A 21,518-nucleotide genomic window follows, 5' to 3' on the forward strand; every position below is an offset into this window, starting at 1 on the left:
CCCTGTCCTTTCCCCCTTTCCATGATATCAGGATATCATGCCCTTAATACTTCCTGTAACTTAAAGTCATTTTCTCTGTGATCTTCAGAACCTCATGTGAGCTCCTTCCATTCTGTGCTTCTGCTCTCCTTCCTTGTCACTCTCCCTTTTGTTGCAAGTCCCCAGTTCCCTACTGGTCTCTAAAACATACTTCTGGGAATCTTTTTCCAACATTCTGCCTAGAAGTGTTCTCATGCACACTTCAAAGACTGACACCATATTTCCTTTATCACTGTGGTATTGAAGAAAGGTTGGGAAAGATGGGATATCTTCCCTGCTATGCATTGTGAAAGTCATATTCACAATCAGTTACTCGCCCATCTGTGTGCTGAGGTATTAGAAGAAAATGCTACCTGATGATTCATCAACACCTGTACTTTCCTGAGAACTCTCATGCTTAAGTAGCCACAGAGCCTTGTTCTAATTACACAGGTTGAGTTACATGTTTGTATGGCTACTAGCCAGTTCAGAGTAGAGAGTTGTGGCTGTTAAATGCCTGTAGGGCTGGTGCTGCTGAGTAATGACCTGAATATGGCTTTTTTTTTCCCTCCCTCCCTCGGCCTCTTTTTCAAGCCTTTGTTCCTGTCACTCCACACATTCTTAGTTTAATGCCTGACTTTCCAACTTCCACATTAAATCTGAAGTGGAGTGATAATGGATCGGTCTTCCCATATGGACTGGATGCCCTTTGGCAGATTCAGATACTCCGAAAAGAAGCAATGGAAATAGTCACACAAGTAGGTCCCTTTCTTCTTTTATGAAAAATATGTACAGATTTTGCCCTTGGTAATATCCTGAGAAGTCACTTGAAAAAAACTGGGAATGATGAAGATAGAGCTTTGCAGGGCCTGAGTGCTTCTGGCAGGTAACTTCTTGTTAAGTTTCACAATAATAGGAAAACTAGCTACTGTTCTGTTGGCACTTAGGCACAGCATATTTTTTTTTTTGGTATATGAACTTTGTAATTAGAACTTAATTACAATTTTGGCAGATAATTTACACCATTGTTTCTATATCTCCAACAGTGTCTACGGTCTTGGTCATCTCTGAATGCTCAGCTTGCTTTTTTCTTTTTTTTGTAACCAGAGTTCTTCCAGGCCAGTTTGTAGCTCTGTGCTATAAATTTTAATAATGGAAAAAAGATGGAACATGCCTAGGGCTAATATTAGAAAAGTTTTATTTTGAAGAAGTTGGAACATTTTACTGCCTATGAGAAGCCCAGGGTACAGTATACCTCTCTCTAAATTCCCTGCTCTCGCTCAAATGTCTGCCCTCTGGTATTTCTGGCTGACAGTACCTAGCTGGTGGGCTCTTTAGAAACTTGGGCTGTTGTCCCAGTAAATTCACAGTGCAGCTAAAAGTTAAGTAGAACACTCCAATAATCTATGAGGATTTTATGATTTACTTCACCTAATTTGCCATTCTGTTGACACTTTGGAGATTATATGTCATTACTCACAGGTGTTCATAAACTCTATCTTGATTTCTTGGTGCAAAAACTTTCCAGGTTACTTACTACTCAAGACTGACTCATGAAGACATCATTCTTTCTTGGAAATGGACATCAGACATGCCTTTGGAGTGCACATCACACTACGTGAAGATTCGCTGCTACATTAATGCAACACAGTTTGTTGGCCCCCAGGACTGGAGTGACTGGAGCCCAGCAGAAGTGATCCCTGGTATGTTTGCTCCCTCTGCAACCACATAGACTTTTATTTCTTTAGAAGAATTAAGCCAAGGTAGAAGAAGGGCATTAGGCAGTGATGGGCTGCCTTTGAGACCGTTTTGATTAGAGAAATAATGCAATCACTAGTTAGTGAAACCTGGCAAACTTTTATTTGTATGCATTGGAGTACTCCTCCGTCATGTTTTACAAGTTGTTCACGTGTGGTTTCTTGCTTTTTGTTTGTTTTCTTCTTTCTCTGCTAGGAAAAGACACCGAACCTGGTGGGAGTGGAGTGTTTCCTCTGGACCCTGTGGTGGCAGTAGGTTCAGATTTGACGTTTTGTTGTGTCCATGAAGAAGATCAGCGCGTAACAAATATGACTTATGGATCAAAATCCTACACAATGATGCAACTGAGCAGTCGAAGCCATGCCATCAGAGTCCTCAATGCCAGTGTTTCAAATAGCAGCGGGACAAATGTAGTGTGCAGACTCGAAAATGGGTTGGAAGGAAGTGTCGTGTTTGTAGGATGTATGTATCATGTTTACTAACCTGAGAAATAACAAAATTGTTCTGAGACTCTTAGGGTTCTGCTAGTAAAAAAAATACTATTGTGGATTTTCCCTGCTGGGCCTTGGTTTTGAAGTTGAACTGGGGATTGTACTTTTTTGATTTCACTGTGAAAAGGCCAGCTCATGGAGTTCCAAGTCTGGAAGGCTAAGAAGGTACTCATGTAAGCCCTCTTTAGAATGTGGCCCAGTGCTTCTCTCATTGATTGGTCTCTTGTTCTAAGGTACTTTTTCATGGTCTGGAATGCCAATTAGTTTATTTCCATATGAATATTCAACTGTCCACCAGTCTCTATCAGTTTAGGTTTACATCTGTTCTAGTATAGTCCATGACTAGGTGAGAGAAAGAGCAAGAACTCTAAGTGCAAATTTCATTTACCAAGCAGTCAAATAAAGACAACAAAACTTGCAGCAACAGATGCTCATCCAGGGTAGCTCCTTGGGAGCTAATTACAGCAAAGAAAACTAGGCAGTAATTTCTCTTTCCTGGGCATTCTTCTAAAACTTCCTTTCAGTATTTTCTTTAAAGGTACTGACTGGCTGTGTATCTTCTCTGTGTAATCATACAAGGCTCAGACATGTGTTCCAGAAACAGATACCTATTAAAACAAATTACTTACTGTACCTAATTCTTCTTCCCCATAATTGGTCACTTTAAAGCTTAGTGTGTTTTTTCCTCACAGGGAATTTGAGAGTTATCATATTCCAATAGCTGCTCCATAGAATCCCATTCCCTGTTACAAGTGCCTGCCTTTGAATTTAAGGTCCTTGGGGTTGAGGAAAAGGATGGGAGAAACTGGAATCATTTTGAAAGTGTGTTCCACTCTCCAGACTGTGCATACTGTTATTGACTTAGTCTGTTAAATGTGCACTAGGAAATGCCAAACAGAATTCAGCTTTTAATGACTTCTCAGTGAGAATCCCATTTTTACATTATTTGTGCAGATTTTGTTTTTGTGGGAAAATCATCTGGTAAATAAGTTAGTGGTTCAAGAATGAAAGCTGTGACAATCCCATAGGTTTTTCCTTCATGTTTTTTTTTTTTTAAACAGATGGGATGTTTCTTGTCAGTGTTTCTTGTAGTACCTCCTTTGTGAGGAGAGTTATTATGGTCCTCTTGCTGGTGAGGGGAAGAAAAGGTGGAGGAAATAAATATGTATACAAAACACTTCAGTTAAGCCTAGGCCTAGCAAAACAGATGCTCTTTTCTGGCTTACTGCTCGTAATCTGAACTAAGCCTGCCGTTGTTGCCTTGTGTGTTAGTTGCCCTTCTCTAGGGCAGAGAGAAGGGAATATATCTGGAATATTTGGATATTGTTGCTCTACCTTTGGCATACACCTTTCCACTTTTATGTACCTCAAGTGTACCAGACCTGAAATAAGTGCACTGCCTAGTCTCACATTGGCATGGTTACCCTCTGTGTTGGGAGCACTGCCTGTCTTTTCTAGCAAGGCACTCAGCACTGCTCTAGTATGGGAACAAAGAACAAGACTTAAAAGGAAAAGATGGGCACTTCCAAAGTGGTGGAAGAGCCATGGTGAAGAGGATGAGCCATTCAGGGCTTGCTTTAATTTTCAAATTCAGTGTGGAATTCATGCTAAAGGGACCATTTCCTTGACATTTCCTTGACTTGTTTGGAGAATTCAAAGCAGTGGTGGGGCTGGCATGTTAGAAAATGTGACGCACAGCCGACAGCATTCCTGCATTGCTCAGTGGCTGAACTGATGCTCAGAATTTCAGAAAACTCTTGGCAGAGCTTCAGTGGAATACTTCCAGGTCAGAGACTGGAGCTTGTGAGCATGTGATTTGCCAGATTACCCACCTACTTAGACTTCTAGAGTCAAGTGTTAGTCAGATGGGGATGACAATTATCCATCTATTTTATTGTCTTTTATTAAAGCATATTACTTCTGTGGTTGGGGTGTAGCTATTGCCATGTATGTTTGAAGCACTCAGTCTAGACCCAGTAAACAAAAGAGCAATGCTTTCAGTAAGCCAAATGTTGCACCAGGATGGCAAAACATCAGCTAACTGTTTTGGTTTCCTTTCATGCTACAGATGCTCCTGATATTCCCCAAAACCTCAGCTGTGAAACACCCAACTTTCTGATAATAAAATGCACCTGGAAACCAGGCAGGCCCAGTGGACTATATGGAGAACGAAGAACAAAGTACAGTTTATTTGAAAGGTAAAATTAATCAGCACTACAAGGAGTAAAAGGATACAGCTGGAAAACCTCCACTGCTGCCTGGGACTTACTGCACAATATCTATTTGAATGTGATTGCTTAGAGCCTAAAATACTTTCCAAGAATTTCAGCAAGCTGGACCTAAACTAAGTTTGGAAAACCATTGTCTAGCCCTGCAAAATTCCAATGGGAATTAAAGATGACTTTTCCCAAAGGTTTATACCATTATGAAACCACAGCTGGATAAAGGACTTAGTCTATCAGGCTACTGCCAACATGTATACAAGGCCAGCATGAAAATACAGGGAGATAGTAGGAGTCTAGCACTAATTTTTGATTTTTTTTATATGAAACCTGGGTCAGATCATGTCAGACATTCGCTGAGCTTCTGCTCAGCAGGATGACAGAAGTTCACTGAGTAGCAATTCTAAGACAGCTCGTGGGGCATATCCCAAATGCCACTAGAGAAAACAGAAGTTATCCTCCATCTCTTCTGCCATTAAGAATTAGAGCAGGCAGAGGTAATGTTATCCGTAAAACACTGAAAAGACAAATAACACTGGTTTCCCAGGAAGCAGTCAACTAGTGTCCTACTACATTGTCTTTAAGGCCAGGACATGTAAAGCCTTAAAAAAGTGTTTCTACACTGGAATAGCACTTGGAAAATGCAACCAGTTCCTTGGTGGTTGTGATTAGAAGTCAGTGAGAAGTTAACAAAATTCCCATGGTGAGAGGAGGCCCTTGTGTCTTTCCAAAGGAGCAGTCAGGGAAAGAAGCCAGGAGAGGTGTGAGTCACACAAAATGATGAGAAATGGAGTCTCATGGTGGCTTAGAAGCATGCTGGAGGCAATGAGGTTTGAGTAACAGTCACAGATGTCATCTAGAGTGCTGGTGCTAAAAAAGCCACTGGGTAGAGTGCAAAGAGGTGGACAAAACAGGGCAGGTATTCAAAGGAAAGGAGCTTCAGTCACTGACTGCCCATATTCATCTTATAAGTAAGAACATCCAATCTTGTTTTGCTCAGCCCAGTGAGATTAATGTGATGCATTTTGGGATAAATACTCTCATCCTTATTGTCAGCCCACACTGAACTATTGAAGTAGTGTGGTGTGGAGGAAGCTCAGAGCTCAGCTGGAGCACAGTAAAAATACCTGAAAGAAGAAGTTAGTTAAACTTGTGCTATTGAATGAGAGGCTTAACACTGATTAAACAGATACATGTACATACGTACAGATACACAATTTAGATTTTATCCCTAAAGATCCACCACTGTTCTTGTCTATTATCAGACTGCCTTTCCTGCTTTTGATTAAAAGACAACTGGGACTAGTGGATGTATTCCAGGTAACAAACCTTAGTTCATATTTGACAGGGATTGTAGAAAGACAATGTGTGTAGCATCTCACTAGCTCAGAAAGCAATTAAGAACATTCTTTAAATGCAAATGTATGCTGATCTGAACAAAGATACTTTAAATCAGAATCTTAGCTGTGACTTGGGAGGTGGTTTTACAGGACCTACCTGTTTTCCAGGCTTTTGAGAAGTGAGAGAATGGAAATTTATGCTAGTGGAAGAGGAGAGTTTCACGTGAGAACAGGGCAAGTCATGACTGATGCCACTTTAACCTGCATTGTGGTGTTAGATATGCCTCTGCATTCAAATCATTCTGTAAGCCATGTGAACTGAACCCATCGTTTTGTACCATGTTTTCAGTCTAGACTTCTGACTGTTGCTAGGAATTAACTTATTCAAAAATTAAGCTTTTCCCTCCCCTCTTTACTTTGTAGAACATCTGGTAAAAATGTTTCATGCGAAGTCAATGAAGTGAACAGAGATCATGCCTGTGGCTTTCCAGTACTGCCTGATAAAAAAACCTATGATTTCATATTAGGCGTCTCCAATCCTATTGGGCAAGCACAGTCATCTCTTTTGGTTGATATAACTCAAAGAGGTAAGACTTATGACTTACAAAGGGAGAAAGATGTTTCCTACATGCTGTTTGTTTTGGGTTTGAAGAGCTCTGACATGGTATACTTTTCATTTTTTCATTAGTTGTCACCAGATTACTGCCATATTCAATAATTTGAACATGAAAATGACTCGGAGCATGTTGTGAGGCAAGGATGAACTGTACAGGGAGATGCCAGTTCTCAACAGCAGACTGCTGTGTGATAAAGGCTAATATGGGATCTCATAATTAGCCAGCTGCTGTTTATCATGGAATCCCAGAGTGGCTGGTGTTGGAAGGGACCTTAAGGATCATTTAGTTCCAAGACAGCACACACAGTCCCCATGCCCCACCTCCTGCCATGGGCAGGGGTGCCACATACTTGGTCAGGTTGCTCAGGGACCTCTCCAATCTTGCCTTGAGCACTTCCAGGGATGAGGCATCCACAGCTTCTCTGGGCAAGTTTATGTTTTGTTTCATATTCTATTACACATCAACAATTAAAATTTAGGTGTAGCTTTACGAACCAGTTATAACTGTATGTAAATGATCCTGTATTTCAGTGTCTGCTTACAGGGCAAATTATTACACAGTTTTACAGCAGCAGGATTTGGGGCATAAAAAAATAACATGAAAAGACAGAAGGTAATAGCAAGACTATTGTGTGCTGTTTGTAATAGCCATGATTATCTGCTGTCAGGGTTTGGAGAAAGAAAGAAATAACTTCTCTTGTTAGACCTTCAGTTTAAAAAGGGAAAGAAAGATGACCACCTCTCTAACACTCTTTGCCACCCTTTTCTCCTCCACCATCATAGCTGAGGTTTCAGGTTGCAGTATGTAACCAATACATTCTGTTCTCCAAAAAACTGAATTAAATATGAGGACAGTGCATATTTTTTTGTCCAGATCTCCGTTCAGCTAGCCTGAGATTAGAATTGTAAGAGTAAATTGACAGAGTTGAGAAAAGCATAATTTGTTTCTGTTGATTATAAACTGGGCTATTTCACACCCAGGTGATATGCTGGTGTTTCCTATTTGTTTCCTTTTCTTTCTTTCCTGCATTGTCCACTTTATCCCAAAACAGTACATGTTTCTGTAAGGTATCTGGACCAAATCTGACAGTAATTTTTTTTTTTTCTGATAGCTGTGAATGTTAGTGTTGAATATTGAAAAATTCTGTGAAGGGAGTTTTGGGGTGGGGTCATTTAGGAATCCTCCTTTGTCCTGGTCTGCTGATTTTAAGTCCTAACTAAGAAACTTCACAGAAGTTGAACAAAGTTAAGTAAATTCATCTGTCACTTGTCATCTGAAATAGTTGGTGTTTCACTTTTTTGATAAGATCAGTAAGAGGAAAAATGTTCTTCTGTGTCTCAGCTCCTTATCATGTGTGCAGTATACCCAGTCTTAAGTAAATCAGTTTCCTTGTTTGATAGTTGAGAAGAGAGGCAGGAATGAGACTGCTTGCAGGTGCTTTCCCAGCACCAATTTTCCCAGTTGCTGATTGAAACACTTATCCATCTGATTCTCTCTGATCTTCTAAAATAATATTTTTCTGAAGTAAATGGTTTTTTTTATTATAACTGAAGGATTTTTATTTCTTTTTAAGTTCATCCAAAAACCCCAGAAAAGTTAACTATTACTGGGAACAACTCTACAAGTATCCAACTGCGTTGGTTTATAAATGGCAGCTTTGCTGAGATCAGGCTTCTGTGTCAAATTGAAATTAGCAGTAGTCACTTTGAGAGAAAACTGGTAAGTGTTGCTTTTAAAGATAATTTGTTTGGAACAAATGCTGATCTTTTTCACTGAACTAATCACATCTCAAATTCTTTTCTCACTAACAGCTTCATTCTAGTGATCTTATTAAATTGTTAATGTAGTAATCAGTAGAAGTTCCTTTACTAAAATCAGAAAAAATCCTGCTCATCTCTGTTATTGCCTGGGTTGGTTGGTTGGTTGGTTGGTTGGGGTTTTTTTGTTTTGAGCACTAGAGAAAAGTCAAATTACGCATCATGTTATTTGGTACTTGAAGGGGGTGCATAGTGCTTTGTGCTGATCTTTTAGGTAACAGTCCCTGTGCTTTTTCCTTCCTAGTGCAAGCTGTATTAGCACACTCTTGTGTTAATAGGATGCATTACTGCCCGGCAGACTTCCACACTGACTGTTTCAGATCTTGAAGTCTGCAGCTGAATTTCTCCCTTTATTTTTTCCCCTCAGAGAATAGCTCATTTGTTTGCTGTCAGCAGTTGACACACATGTGGCCACAATAGGCAGCTGCTAAACCTACTCATATGTCAGTGATATATAAGCAGGATAGGGACGATTCTCCTATGGGATATATCAGTAGGTAAACTCCAGTGAGGACTTCTGCAGCATTTTAGAAGATGGTATTTCTGGGTGGGGTACCAATTTTCAGCTTTTCAGGTTAGGCTTCCAGCTGCTACCTGGTGCTTTGCATCAGGGACTGGAGCATGTTTACTCTGCTGACTGTCGGGACACTAGCATCAGATACTGAATATAGGTGATGTGAATGTATCCTCTTCTGTATTGCCTGATTTAGTGTGGGGTGACCTGTCTCACTGGGGAGGCCTAATCAGAAGTGCATTTTCAGCTGGCCTGAGATTTACCCCCAGTTTCTTTGTGCATACGTATCTCTGATCATTTCATGTAGGCATGTGCCTGCCTGAATTCTCAGGTAGGTCTTGGTGCACAGAGCCTGAATTTTTAATTTGAGTACATTAACCTCAGAGGCTTGTTTTTGAAATGCCTGTTTGATTTTTAGCAGTATTCTGTTACCCTTTGCACTTGGCAGCTTGGCGCAGCCTTGAATAACGTAAAGCAAGCCACAGAAATGCTGCAGCTAAAACTGAAGATAATCATTATGTACATGCCTCCAAAATAATAGGGTGCATGCTCTGGAAGAGTATTTTTAAAATACTTTTAAAGCACTTAATGAGTGCAGAAGCCTTAAGCTTTTATATTTTCTCTGTAATAACATGTGTTAAGTAATACCAGAGATTAGGTACTACAAAAGGAGCTTAGATATTTTTGGAATATGCAGCTCAAAACCTGGAGCATGCACTCATTTGTGAACCCTGCTACTGCATCAGTCATCATCTGGGATAGTGGGAGAGTGTCAGGACTTAACTTCCACGGCAGTTTGATTCCCTTCACCTGTATCAGAGCTCTCACCCACAGATATTTTGTATACAGCAAACAGCTTGGCAGGAGCTTTCCTAGCTTTGTTTTATGGTCACTGGTTGCTTAATAAAAAACCTCCAGGGGTTCCCTGTCACAAAAGTAGCTGTGAAATTGTTATGGGGTTTTACATGGCATTTTGAGGATGTTTTCAGAAGCATTTCCATCCATATGAGAGATTGTTGGCTTTTCTAGTATTTTTCAAGTTGTCATTTGGCTTTAGAAATGCACAATTAGTTTCATCTTAAAGTCACTTGGAGTCCAGTTTTTGGCAGCTGTGATGCATGTGTGTTATAATTAGATTCAGTAAAAAAACATTCCCAGGCTTAGGCCTTCTTTAAGTAATTGTGAAAATGAAATGCTCTCTAGACTCACTGCGCTTTAAGAACAATAGAAGAGACTAGTCCTGTCATAAGAGCTGTTAATTGAGATCACCTGGGTAAGACCTGGATACTATATTTTGAAGGAAAAATGAAAGCAGCAGACTGAATGATAAACATCCTGCTCAAATTGACTGTCTTTAGTGCAGTTCTGTGTGTGTCTTATAGAGAAAAGGCCTTTGTCCCCACAGTCTGATGTGCATGTGTTCCATGGAAGTGTGGGTTCCAAACACCAGAAGTGAAATCCTGGCCTGCCCCATGTGAACAATTTTGCTGCATATGGGAGAGAGGGGGACTGGGAAACAGCCACCCACTACTGTGTGCAGAGCTCATCCTGTTGAAGAATCATCTGTGTTGCCTCTCCTTTTCACTCTTCACATCTCAAAGGTGCTGCCTACTGTATGCTTCAGTTTCTGGCTATATAGAACTTTATGTTGGTGGATCTCTGAGGTTTCATTGTTTAGGGTGACTCCATGGGACATTTTTTTTCTCACTGTTTTCTTCATGGGGCTTGACTGCAGCTTTGACACTTAATATTTTTGGGGGACAAAAAACCCCACCTTTTTAGGTGTTGACTAGCAGTATATTCTAGGATAAAAAAAATACATGTATCCTGTCAATTTCTGTAAATTTTTAACAGCACAATGTCTCCGTGCCTGGCCGGAAATCCTCAACTTACACAGCTCAGCTGAGCGCGTTGCACCCTGACACCAAATACCAGTTCAGGGTGCGCTGCTCGGCTGCTGACCACTTCTGGAGATGGAGTGACTGGAGCAGGGCAGTGGAGCAGACAACATCAGAAGCCCGTAAGTTCATCTAACTCTTGCTTATAAAATGTTGAAATTGCGAAGATCCATATTTTAAAATTAGTCATCTAAAAAAACCTAACTTTTCATAGATGGTAAATTGTCTACTGTGCAACTGGGGAAAAAACTACCGCTCTTAATTTTTTATTTAGCTCCTGCAAGAGGACCAGATATCTGGAGAGAGAGAAGTCCTTCCGGTGAAAGTCTAATAGTCTTCTGGAAGGTAGATAATACATACACATGTAAAATAATATGTAATGTAACTGTACAAGAAACTATTTACTTATACATTTATAAATTAGTGAAGTTTATAGTCAATAAGCCAGACCGCTTTTCTTAACTTTTTATAGAACCATCCATTGAGACAAATATTTTCCCCAAATAAGAATGTTATTAAAGTTTTATAATTTAAACATTGCTTTGAGAAGCATTTCACATGAAGATTTAAATGTTTTATACATCTCAGTTGAAAATTAAAAACATAGGAACTTTTATGTTAATTCTCAAAGTCACACTTCAGTTACTTTTTTGCCTTATACAGTCATCAGACTAGATCAGACTAGATCAAGAACAGTAAATTCTTACTATCCTATGTATATTGCATTTTGGTTTTAATGTACTCTTTTTCTGTTCATAGCCGTTATCCCTTTCTGAAACCAATGGAAAAATAGTGTCTCATGAAGTGTCCTGCTACCTGCTAGAGACACTACTGGAGCATAAAGTAGTCTTTGAACCCTCAAACAGTACTGAGATAAAACTTGGAAAAAGTGATTGTGTAATTAGCGTTGTAGCCAGAAACCATGCGGGCTCATCTCCCCCTTCAAGGATAACAAGTGTGGAGATTCCAAGTGGTGAGTGCTCTCAGCTGAGAGTTAAACACCTACCTTTAAAGCTTGGGGAATACCTGGGAGAGTTCATTTATTGAAACATAATGCTTTGTTTGTTTGTGTTAATTTCCCCACACAAATCTGCTGGGTGAGGGGAAAAAAATGCTGCTTTGCTTTTAGAGTAGTGTCTCACAAATTAATTGTGTTCTTGAATAAAATAAAGATGATAATGTGCAGTCTTTACAGCTATTTGCACTTTTCAGAAGCAAGAATGAGGCTTCAAGAGTATACCGGTGTAGATCCCTGGTATTTAGGGAGCTCAGTATATTTTTGTGTGTTGCTAAGAATGAGAAGTGTTACATGCTAAAGAGATTCAGAAGTTTTGGAGGTGTTGTGTGGCTTTTTAAGGCAAGAATTATCAGTTCAATGCCTGTGAGCTCTGCAGGAGAATATTAATTGGGCTGGTTGGTTAAGTGTTGGCATCCTTGTGCTAGGGGGCCAGTGTTTGAAAAGGAGTTAGGGCTTTAGCTTCCCAATTAAAACACTGCAACTCTTGCTGAGGGCTTTGTAAAGGCAAATAGCTGAGCCAGATAATGATTTTCTGCTCCTAACACTGAGCTTGGAGAGTAGATAATATTGCAAAGCAGTTATTGAGTCCACTGTTCCCTGAACGCCACACAGTGTAATCTCCCAAAACCCAAACCTTTAGCTCCAGATCCGGCTGATGCTCTGCAGGAAGGACAGATTTACGCAGCAAGGCTCATCTCTGCTTGTTTGCCAGGAGCATTCATGAGTCTGCTTCTCTTTGCCCACCTGAAGAACAGGTGTCACATTTGGTTGTCTGGAAACTCAGGTTCTTATAAGACATGGCCATCTCTCATGGGAAGAAGAAATGTGTTTTGACTGAAATTCACAGTGAGATGAAAAAACAAGTTTGCTTCTGTGTGAAGGAAAACCATGTAAAATATGTTTCTTGTGCTTCTCCAAAACAAACAATCACAGAATAGGTCAGGTTGGAAGGGTCCACAGTCCAACCTCCTCATCCAAATAGGGCCATCCCACAGCACATGGCACAGGGTTGTGTCCAGATGATGCTTGGGTATCCCCAGTTAGGGAGACTTCATGACCTCTCGGGGCAGTCTGTTCCGGTCACTGCACAGGAAAATTCTTCTTCATGTTCAAGTGGAACAGAATAGGTTCTGTCCTATTGCTCAGCACCAGTGAGCAGAGCCTGGTCCATGCTCTGACCCCTCTCTCCAGGCACTGACAGACATTAATGAGGTCTCCTCTCAGTCACCTATTCTCAAAGTTGAACAGGCTCACTCCCTCAGCCTTTCCTCAAAAGAGGAGAGTCCCTTAAGCATTTTTGTTGCCTTCCACTGGACCCATACCAGGAGCTCCATGTCTCTCTTGTCCTGAGGAGCCCAGAACTGAACCCAGCAGCAAGACCTGGTACTATATTCTTAGTCTGCCCATTGGAGGGAAAAGTAATTGTACAGGACAGTTGATTTAAAATGCTTTTATTGCTCTCCTTCAGTGGAGAAATAGGCTCTGGGAGTCAAAGAGGTCTCTGTAATAGGTTTGTGGTGTAATAGATTTGGGATAGCTGATGGCAGCTAGAGCTTTGCATTCATTTATAGCTTGCTATTAGATGTCTGAGGTTCCCTTTGGTGTTACCCAACTTGTACTCATTGAAGATTTGCTCCTGAGTTGGTATAGGAATTGAGTCACTGACTGGAGTCATAAAAAATGACTCATTCAAAGAACTGGATGACATTTCTGCCCAGACATCTTTTCTGGCTGCTTCCTGTGTGCAGTCTGTAAGTGCTTTTCATGTCCATAAGAGAGCAGAGGGTATGAAGCTGGAGATCTGCTGAGGTTTTCTGACAAATGAAAACACAAACAAAGGATACACTGCCATAATTAATTTGTCACTGTCTCTGAAAAGTGCTCTGTAGAGAGTTGGGGCATGTAATCTGCCTGATCCAGACTCCCCTACTAGAGTAGTGCTCTAGTGGTAGTAATTTTTTCTTCTAGTCTAGGTTGCAGCTATAAATACACCAAAATGAGCAGTACTGCCCATGGTGAATTTCTAGTCATCTAGCTCAGAAAATAAGTTGGAGTGTGGTGTTTTTAAGTATTTTTTCAACAGTATGTGATTACTGTCAGTAAAGAACTTTTTTCTGTAAATAGAAAAATTAAAGGCTGCTAATTAGAAATATGATCATTTCCAGCATCATAGAAATATAGTTCACTGGATGCATAGTGTTTTTTCTGGGGAAAGTATCAAAGCCCTTGGAGTTGATTTGCTTTTTTTATTCATGTGTATTTTTCTTGCCATGAGCAAGCTACAAAATAATTGTACGCATAACTGTATGTTATAAGATTATTTAGAAATAGTCCATTTACAGCACATCTGTGAGAGTAAAGTTTTCATAGCACAAATTCTTAAAAACTGTTCTTTGCCCTTCAGCCTTCCATACTTTATGGCTTTAATAAAATGAAATAATAGACTCAATGGGAAGCATAAATGAGAACACTGAAAAAGGAAAACTGAAACCCTGAGATTGTTTTTGCAGATATGTCATGGGGCCACTGCTTTTGTGGTGGCCTTTGGAAACCATCCCTCAGCTCTGTGGGATCCCATCTGATGGACAGCCGTCGAGGGCAGCTGCAGGAATCAGAAGCTGTTCTCAGATCTGATCGCTTCAAGGGCAGCTAAACCTTTGATAATCAGAAACAAGAAAAATAGACTAAAGGCAAAGCCTTTTTTTTTTTTTATTTTCTTCCTTGTATAATTTGCCCTTGGTGTAGACTGAAGCCTCCCTAAAGTTCACCAGGGACATGATTATTGCTGTTGATTCTTCATGAAAAATGGTTGTCTGTGGTTGGGCGAGTGACAGCAAGACACTTTGAAAGGAACATAAAGCAAACCATTTGATGAAATGACAGCAGGAATTTATAGCTGGAGGCTCCTGCCAGATTGGTGTCAATTCATATTTGAACCTGACATCTGCTGTAAATCCCTACCTTGAAAAAGTGCCTTTTAAGCCAGTCCTGAGCTGCTGCATTTCTCATCATCATATTTAAGACTGACTGAGAGATTTGCTGCAGGCTATGTCTGATTCTGAGCACTCAGCTGAGTGCACTGCTTCGAATTTCACAGTTCTTAGAAATGACTGCCGTTTATAAAGCCATTGTGCTGTGGCTGGAAGGCTCTTTCATCTTGGGCTATAGATAAATGTCTGCTCTTTGATGGATTTGTGTGTCATCTTTGCTGCAGACAATGTCACAACAGATCAGGCCGTGGCAATGGGGAATGGAATTAATATTTCTTGGGATTCTTACCCCAACATGACTTGTGGCTACATAGTAAAATGGTGTCATTCATCTGGGTCTGAGCCCTGTAGTGTGGACTGGCAGAAGTTTCCTTCAAATACAACAAATGCAGTGATAAAATCTGGTAAGTCAGAAATAATTTCTTTGAGTTTTTCTGGTTGAGATCCTGAGCAGCAAGTGGAATAAGAGCAGCATGAAGCTATAGATTGCAGATTTTTTGATTGCTGTGTACTTGTGTAAATAAATTAAATTCTTCCTGGTACTGTGTTTATTTTAATTTCCAATACAGTCTTGCCAAATCCAAATATCAGTCTTGACTTAACTTTTATCATCCTATGTTTATTAACTGTTTTGAAATTACCTCTTCTAGCTGTACCCCACGATTTCCTACCTCAGCTTAATGCATAATGGTTAATCTAGAGTTTGGGGTTTTATTTGGATTCTAAGCATAAACAGTGCTGCTCAGGATGGGAGAAGACTAATCCGTTGTTTTCACATGAGGCAGATTTTTTTAAGTGTGACCTCCATGTGTTGGCTTGCTGTCAGCTATTGAAATTTCCTGGAACAGGGCACATTCCAGGTCTCTAGATGCTGGTGGGCAGATCAGGGAAATGAAATTCAGCTGTGTTGGGACTATAGTAGCAGAAGAGGAAAGAGAGAACCCATTAAAGATGCTGGATTTTTTTTTTCTCTGCTGTCTGTAAGAGTATATATTTGCCTTTTAGAGGAATTTCTAAATGCTCCATTCAAAAAAACAACTTGGAGCTGTGCATATAGAAAAGTTGAGGGGGAGCGAGACCTGGGAGGGTGGGAGCAATATGTTTTTCTGTCTGTAATTACAACACTGTGTCCATGTTGTTTCCGTTTGTGCTAGCTAGAGATTGCTTTTTTTTTAAGCAGACAATAGTGTGTCTGTCCAATGATGCACTGCTTTACTCCTGAGCTCTTCACTGGGATGGTTCTTGCAGCATGTTACCCTTGTGTGAGTTATCCAGATGCTAGGGCTGGGCTCAAGTTGGCAAATACTTCTGCTTTTAGTCCTGCTAGGAGAATCTCTTTAGGCTGGACCTGAACTCTTGCAAAACCCAGCTGACTTCTGTGTAGTTTCACAGAGGTATCTTGTTTAGAAAAAGTCTTGATAGTGTACAGCCCTGACTTGAGAAAATCCCAGAAAGTGGTAAATTATTTAGATATTATAGCATCAAATATCTGTGCTTCCACCAAAGACATGGGAAGCATAAATTTGATGACGATCTGTGTTTTTAAAGTCAGTTCAGGACTGAAGGTCATTGCTAAGTTGCTTCATTGTCACTTTTGAGCATTTTCTGCATATCTTTTGTACTGCTGCTCCAGTAAGCCTGGTTATTTCAAAGTGCACTTGTATTTCTGATGAGGCAGGATCTACATGACTGCTGTGGGAGGAAAGGAAGGGGATTATTTCTGGTAACTTCTATTTGTGTTTCCCCATGGAAAGGGCAATTTATGCAATTTGAGTAGCTTGTTTTTGAATCTTCTTTGTTTAGTACTTAACTTTTTCTGGGAGCTAGATTTGGTTACTGCTTCTAAACCACATCTGATGGCATAGCTTTTATAGAAATTACAAGTAGGGATGGTATTTATATCATTATACTTAGTAATCTTTTAATATGTATTTATATGTCTGCATCATGTGAGATCTAAAGGCATCATTCTTCTGAAATTAAATATTCTTACAGCAATTTTCTCTTGCAGCTCTGTTCAAACCTGGCGTGAGATACAACTTTTCTCTGTATGGCTGCAAATCCATGGGTTATCAGTTGTTGAAAAACATCACTGGGTATATGAAAGAGCTGTGTAAGTGCATTTTTATAATTCAGGATCTCTGCAAAGTGAACTTAGTCTGTGTCTATTTTTAGCTCAGTGTTGGCAGAAGAAGACTGAGACCAGAATCCCCATGCAGTACTACTGACTTCTGTTTATTCTCCATGTATAACTGTAACACATTCTCCAGACACTTCCAGTTCCAAGCATATGCAATAACCCTGGGTTCTCCAGCTTGGGTGGTGACACAGAGTGTAACAGCAGTTCTCAGCCATAATTTGAACTACATGGCCATGGTCCCTTCTACACAAGAGGAGGCAACTTTTTGGATTCATCAAGTCCAAGTCAATTTCCAAGTATATTTGGTACAGCTCAGCAAGTGTAAAAAGTATCCATAACTTTTCTGTTTGAAAGAACTTCTTCGATCCCAACTAGATCCTAGAGCACAAACCACTTTGAGAATTGCACTTGTATTCTGTCCCACACCAACCCTGTCTGGGTAACTGGCGTTTGACCCAGTGCTGAGCTCTGCCGGCCTGAGGATGAATTAGTGTCTGAATGCTTTCTATTCCCAGGTGTCTGGACATGACTTTACCCCTTAACACCACAGCTGTACTGTATTGTACTGTATTGTATTGTATTGTGTTGTGTTGCATTGCAATTACAGCACCCATTTCACTTTGAAGTTTAGTGTGTTTTCTGCTAAAATACTTTGCTTAGAAAACTAAGCTGCTGGCGTAATCTAAGTCCTTGGAAATGGTGTTGTTTATTTCGTTGCTAAGGTTGAAGGTGAGGTTAAGGCAATTTTACCAGAAACTCAATTTTCAGCCATTTGTATCTCTGCAAAAATTCTGAAAGTTTTCCCAGAAGAGTTTTCCATGTGTGTTATGAACAGATCAGAAGCTTTCAAGCTATAAAGACTTTGAGAGACTAAAAATGCACTAAACATGCAGAAGAAATTTATTCGGAACTGAGAAATCCACAAGAGCATAAACTCATTCTAAAACTTCAGATTTGCCTTTGGACTGATAACCATCAAGAGAAAAATGAATGCCTTCCTAAACATGATGAGTTCAGCCCTGCTAGATCAAAGCCGAATGTCAGACTAAGCCCTAGCATTATACATGACCGTATACATTATCTGCTGTAACACTTTCAGTAGGCTTCAGGTATTGGAATAAGGACTTGTGTAAACTGCTTAGAGTAGTTCTTTTAAGCTGAGATGGTAGGAATGTGGATTTTTTTGGTTTTAAGGCAAGCTATGATGTCACACAGTTAAATCCTGTAAAAGATAATATGTATCCTCTGAATGTTTATACAATCTTTTGAGGTTTGTTACAGGAAGAAAGGTATTTACATGTATGGGTCTGACCAAAGAGAAATTTTTCTTCTAGCACCTCTTAGTAGCTAATACAGCATTAATTATTAACAATTAGTCCAACATAGCTGTATTTTTGTAGCACCTCTTGCTTTCACATGTACTTTATAGTGAGGAGTCTTGAGGAACTTTTATAAGGTTGGAAAATGCTAGCTCCAGAATAAAACTGATTAAATACTTACATGGTTTCAGCATTTTATGATAAGGTAATTTCTTACCAGTTTCTTCCTTCATAATTCTCCCTACAGCTCCAAAAACTGCACCAAATTTTATTGTTGAAGAAACTTCTTCAGATTCTATATTGGTAAAATGGGAAGACATTCCTATTGAAGAATGCCGAGGGTTTTTAAAAGGATATCTTCTTTCCTTTGCAAAAGGTGAAAAAGATGCTTTAAAGCCTAGACTTTCAGAATCAGGTATGTTAATTTTGTAGATTGCAACTTCCTTGCTTACATATTTCTTTTTTATTTTTTAACTATTTAATTTCACTTTAATAAAGAAGAATCTTAAATAATAATTCAGTTGCACTGTTATAATTGGCCCTTGATACGTGACAAAGGCATTTAAATTAATCAGCTCCTTGTGTGATTAGCACAGTTGTTTTTTAATATAAAACAGAAGTTGGAGAAAATTGTGTCTCACTGGGGCCATAAAGCAATGCAGTGACTAAGTGGCAATGTGTCATGCTGTCCTGTGCTCAGATACCCTGGGTAGATGAGGTGTGGGGGTTACATGGCTATATTTAATAGTGTATATTCTTCCAGTGCCGGTCTTGTCAGGACTGAAGCCTGACTCACATTCGTAAGAGCACAAGCAGGGTAAGGAAATTAAGTCAATCAGCAGCAGCAGCAGCACGTTCCTGTGCTGTTTGGTGCTGTGTAAGCAAGCAGCATTGCTAGGGTTTTTTATTTCAGTTTTTCTTTACATGGACTGTTATTCAGGTTTCACCTGCTCACTTCAACAAAGTTTTGCTAAGTCTTTTTGAATCCTTTCTTACAAAGGTATGCTTTTCTTACTGCTTCCAAACAAACAGGGAATCCAGAACTTAAAGTTAACAATATCACTGACTTAACAAAGAAGTCTATGAAAATACTTGATCTTCAAGGCAAAACGAGTTACCAGCTGGAACTGCAAGCCTACACTGCTGGTGGGTTGAGCCCTCCAAACAGCCTCTATGTGGTGACAAAGGAGGACTGTAAGTTGATGATTCCTGTTGATATATATCCCTGTCTTTAGCACAGGTGCTGTACGATGTATATAAAGCTGAGCTTATTTTGCTGGTGTGTGGGCTTTTTTCTGGTCCTGTATGTGGTTTGGGTCTACAGTCTTATTTTCCCCTTTATTTAGTTGGTTTTTTTGTAAATGCAAAAACTGGTGCAGCTTAGAGTGAGGGAAAGATCCTTTCATCTTACAGGTACTTCAGAGTTCTTGGTAATATATGCATAAAAAAATAACTTCTAACCTACTACTAAATACAGTGGAGTCTGAGCTTAATTTTCTCAAACAGCTAGTTGATTCTGTCAGATTTCCCATGATGAATATCTGTTAATACAGGGTGGGAAGAAAGACATTGTGGAAATAATTATCAGTTTCAGAGTTGTAAACAGATGCTTCTCTGCTTTGAATTCAGTTTTATTGATCCCTGGACAGAAGCAAACACAGAAAGACAACTACAAAAAAATGAAAAAGAGATTGGCTTTGGAGAATGAGAGAACAAAAGTATTTTCTGTGAAGGACTAAAGACTGAGGTGCAACTAAAATACATGAAAAATCAGTCTTGAGGCATTTAATATCAATGGAAGAAGGCACTGGGGGTGTGTTGCAGCCATAGCCCAGGGACTGGAAGCATTGTAAAATATATAAAAGGCAATGCTATTTATGTAATTAGTTGTTGACTTAGAAGAGCCATTAGCAGAAACTTGGCCAGCTCAGGTAGCATGAAAGTGCAATGCCAGTGCTTAGTGAGAACAGAATCACTTTAGCAGGGAGTCTTGTGCTGCACATGAAGCCTTCTGTAATTAAACAATCAGAGAGAAATATCTGCTAATTCCTGTAGTTATCACTGAATCTCTTTATGGATGGACTTTTGCCCTTCCAGCAAAGGGGAAGGTTGATCGTGTAGGTCTCAGCTGGCAGACCACTGCATTAGCTGAGTTTAATGGAATGGTCTTTAATTGGGGGGAATGTTAGAAAAGGTATAAAACTTGCTGGTAACATTGTATATATATTTTCTGTCTTTTCTTTTTCTTATCCCCCAGCTGTAGGATTAATCATTGCAATTCTCATCCCTGTGGCAGTGGTGGTGCTGCTTGGAGTGTTGGCCAGCATCTTCTGCTACCGGAAGAGGGAATGGTAAATGCCTACCTTGGGTTCTCATCTTTTCCTGGAAGTGTTTGCTTCAGTGCTAGGGTTTTCCATGATTTTTAGTAATTCTTTGTTTTCTCTAAATACTCAAAGATGTTAGTGGGCTTTGTTTAAAGGTAGATGGCAAAAACACATGGTAGAAGGTGAGGGAGAAACTGAGTTGGAGAGAGGTCAGAAGGAGAAATGCAAAAAGTTTTTGCAGGAGCCTGTCTTCCAATGAGCACCTTTTATAAATAGTTCCAAATGGAAATAAGCTGGCAGCATACTGTAATTTGTGTGCCCTCTACAAACAAAGGTAGACATACTATCTTCAACTTTCCGTAAATGTGGCATATTAAATTCCCAACTTAAAAAACCAAAAACGGTTGCTGTTTTTTTCCATCATACTCAGTGAAAGTTCAACACACTAAATCTTTGCACCAGATGTTTTCAGTATTCTGAGTTAAAGGGAAGTGTCCTGACTCCTTTTGTGTATTCGCAATCTGATTCAGGCCTTGCTGTCTTTAAAATAGTTTATTCTTTTCTCTTTAAAGGATTAAGGAAACATTTTATCCAGAAATCCCAAATCCTGAAAACAGTAAGGCGCTGCAGTTTCAGAGGAACATCTGTGAGGTAACCCTTATTTTAAATCTTGTATTTTAAGTTTCTAAAAGACAAAACATGCTAAAGAATTTTTTGCAAACTTCAACTCATCTGTTCCAATTGTAGAAGAAACTCTGTGGCAGAAGGAAGCAAAACAATTTATTGAGTAACTTCTATCAGGTGCTGTCTAGAGCTCTGTTTTTGTTAATGTAGTTACTTGCAATGTTTAAACTAGGAAAGGACTGCTGCATTTCTCTTCTTCCAGCTGATGAGAAGTGTCTGATACAATATGGGAGTAACACACCCAGCTTTGTCAAAGTGTTTAAAGCAGAAAGTATGGAGATCTGCCATATCCATACTATCTACCTCTCTGTCTACCTCCTGGTAGATACATTAGTTGGAAATGGGCATAATAGTTAAACAGCCTTCAG

The 21,518-nt window shown here is 39.7% G+C and overlaps 1 protein-coding gene across 5 annotated transcripts in view; it reads left to right on the forward strand.

The window, feature by feature from the left end:
- The window catches only part of LIFR (LIF receptor subunit alpha), an 87,227-nt gene that overhangs the window by 58,011 nt on the left and 7,698 nt on the right, over positions 1–21,518 (forward strand). For all 5 annotated transcript variants that reach the window (XM_088054136.1, XM_014256974.2, XM_088054135.1 and 2 more), the window contains 15 exons: positions 613–776; positions 1,547–1,721; positions 1,972–2,238; positions 4,336–4,465; positions 6,253–6,416; positions 8,020–8,165; positions 10,632–10,797; positions 10,950–11,020; positions 11,435–11,648; positions 14,908–15,087; positions 16,695–16,796; positions 18,390–18,557; positions 19,175–19,336; positions 20,400–20,493; positions 21,039–21,117. In XM_088054136.1, the coding sequence (XP_087910262.1) occupies positions 613–776; positions 1,547–1,721; positions 1,972–2,238; positions 4,336–4,465; positions 6,253–6,416; positions 8,020–8,165; positions 10,632–10,797; positions 10,950–11,020; positions 11,435–11,648; positions 14,908–15,087; positions 16,695–16,796; positions 18,390–18,557; positions 19,175–19,336; positions 20,400–20,493; positions 21,039–21,117 (2,282 nt within the window). The remainder of the gene's footprint in view (positions 1–612; positions 777–1,546; positions 1,722–1,971; positions 2,239–4,335; positions 4,466–6,252; positions 6,417–8,019; positions 8,166–10,631; positions 10,798–10,949; positions 11,021–11,434; positions 11,649–14,907; positions 15,088–16,694; positions 16,797–18,389; positions 18,558–19,174; positions 19,337–20,399; positions 20,494–21,038; positions 21,118–21,518) is intronic.

The sequence above is a fragment of the Pseudopodoces humilis genome, chromosome 4 (genome assembly GCF_049639895.1).
Source record: "Pseudopodoces humilis isolate 2021_Gansu_Grassland_sample_001 chromosome 4, ASM4963989v1, whole genome shotgun sequence".
Classification (NCBI taxonomy): Eukaryota; Metazoa; Chordata; class Aves; order Passeriformes; family Paridae; genus Pseudopodoces; species Pseudopodoces humilis.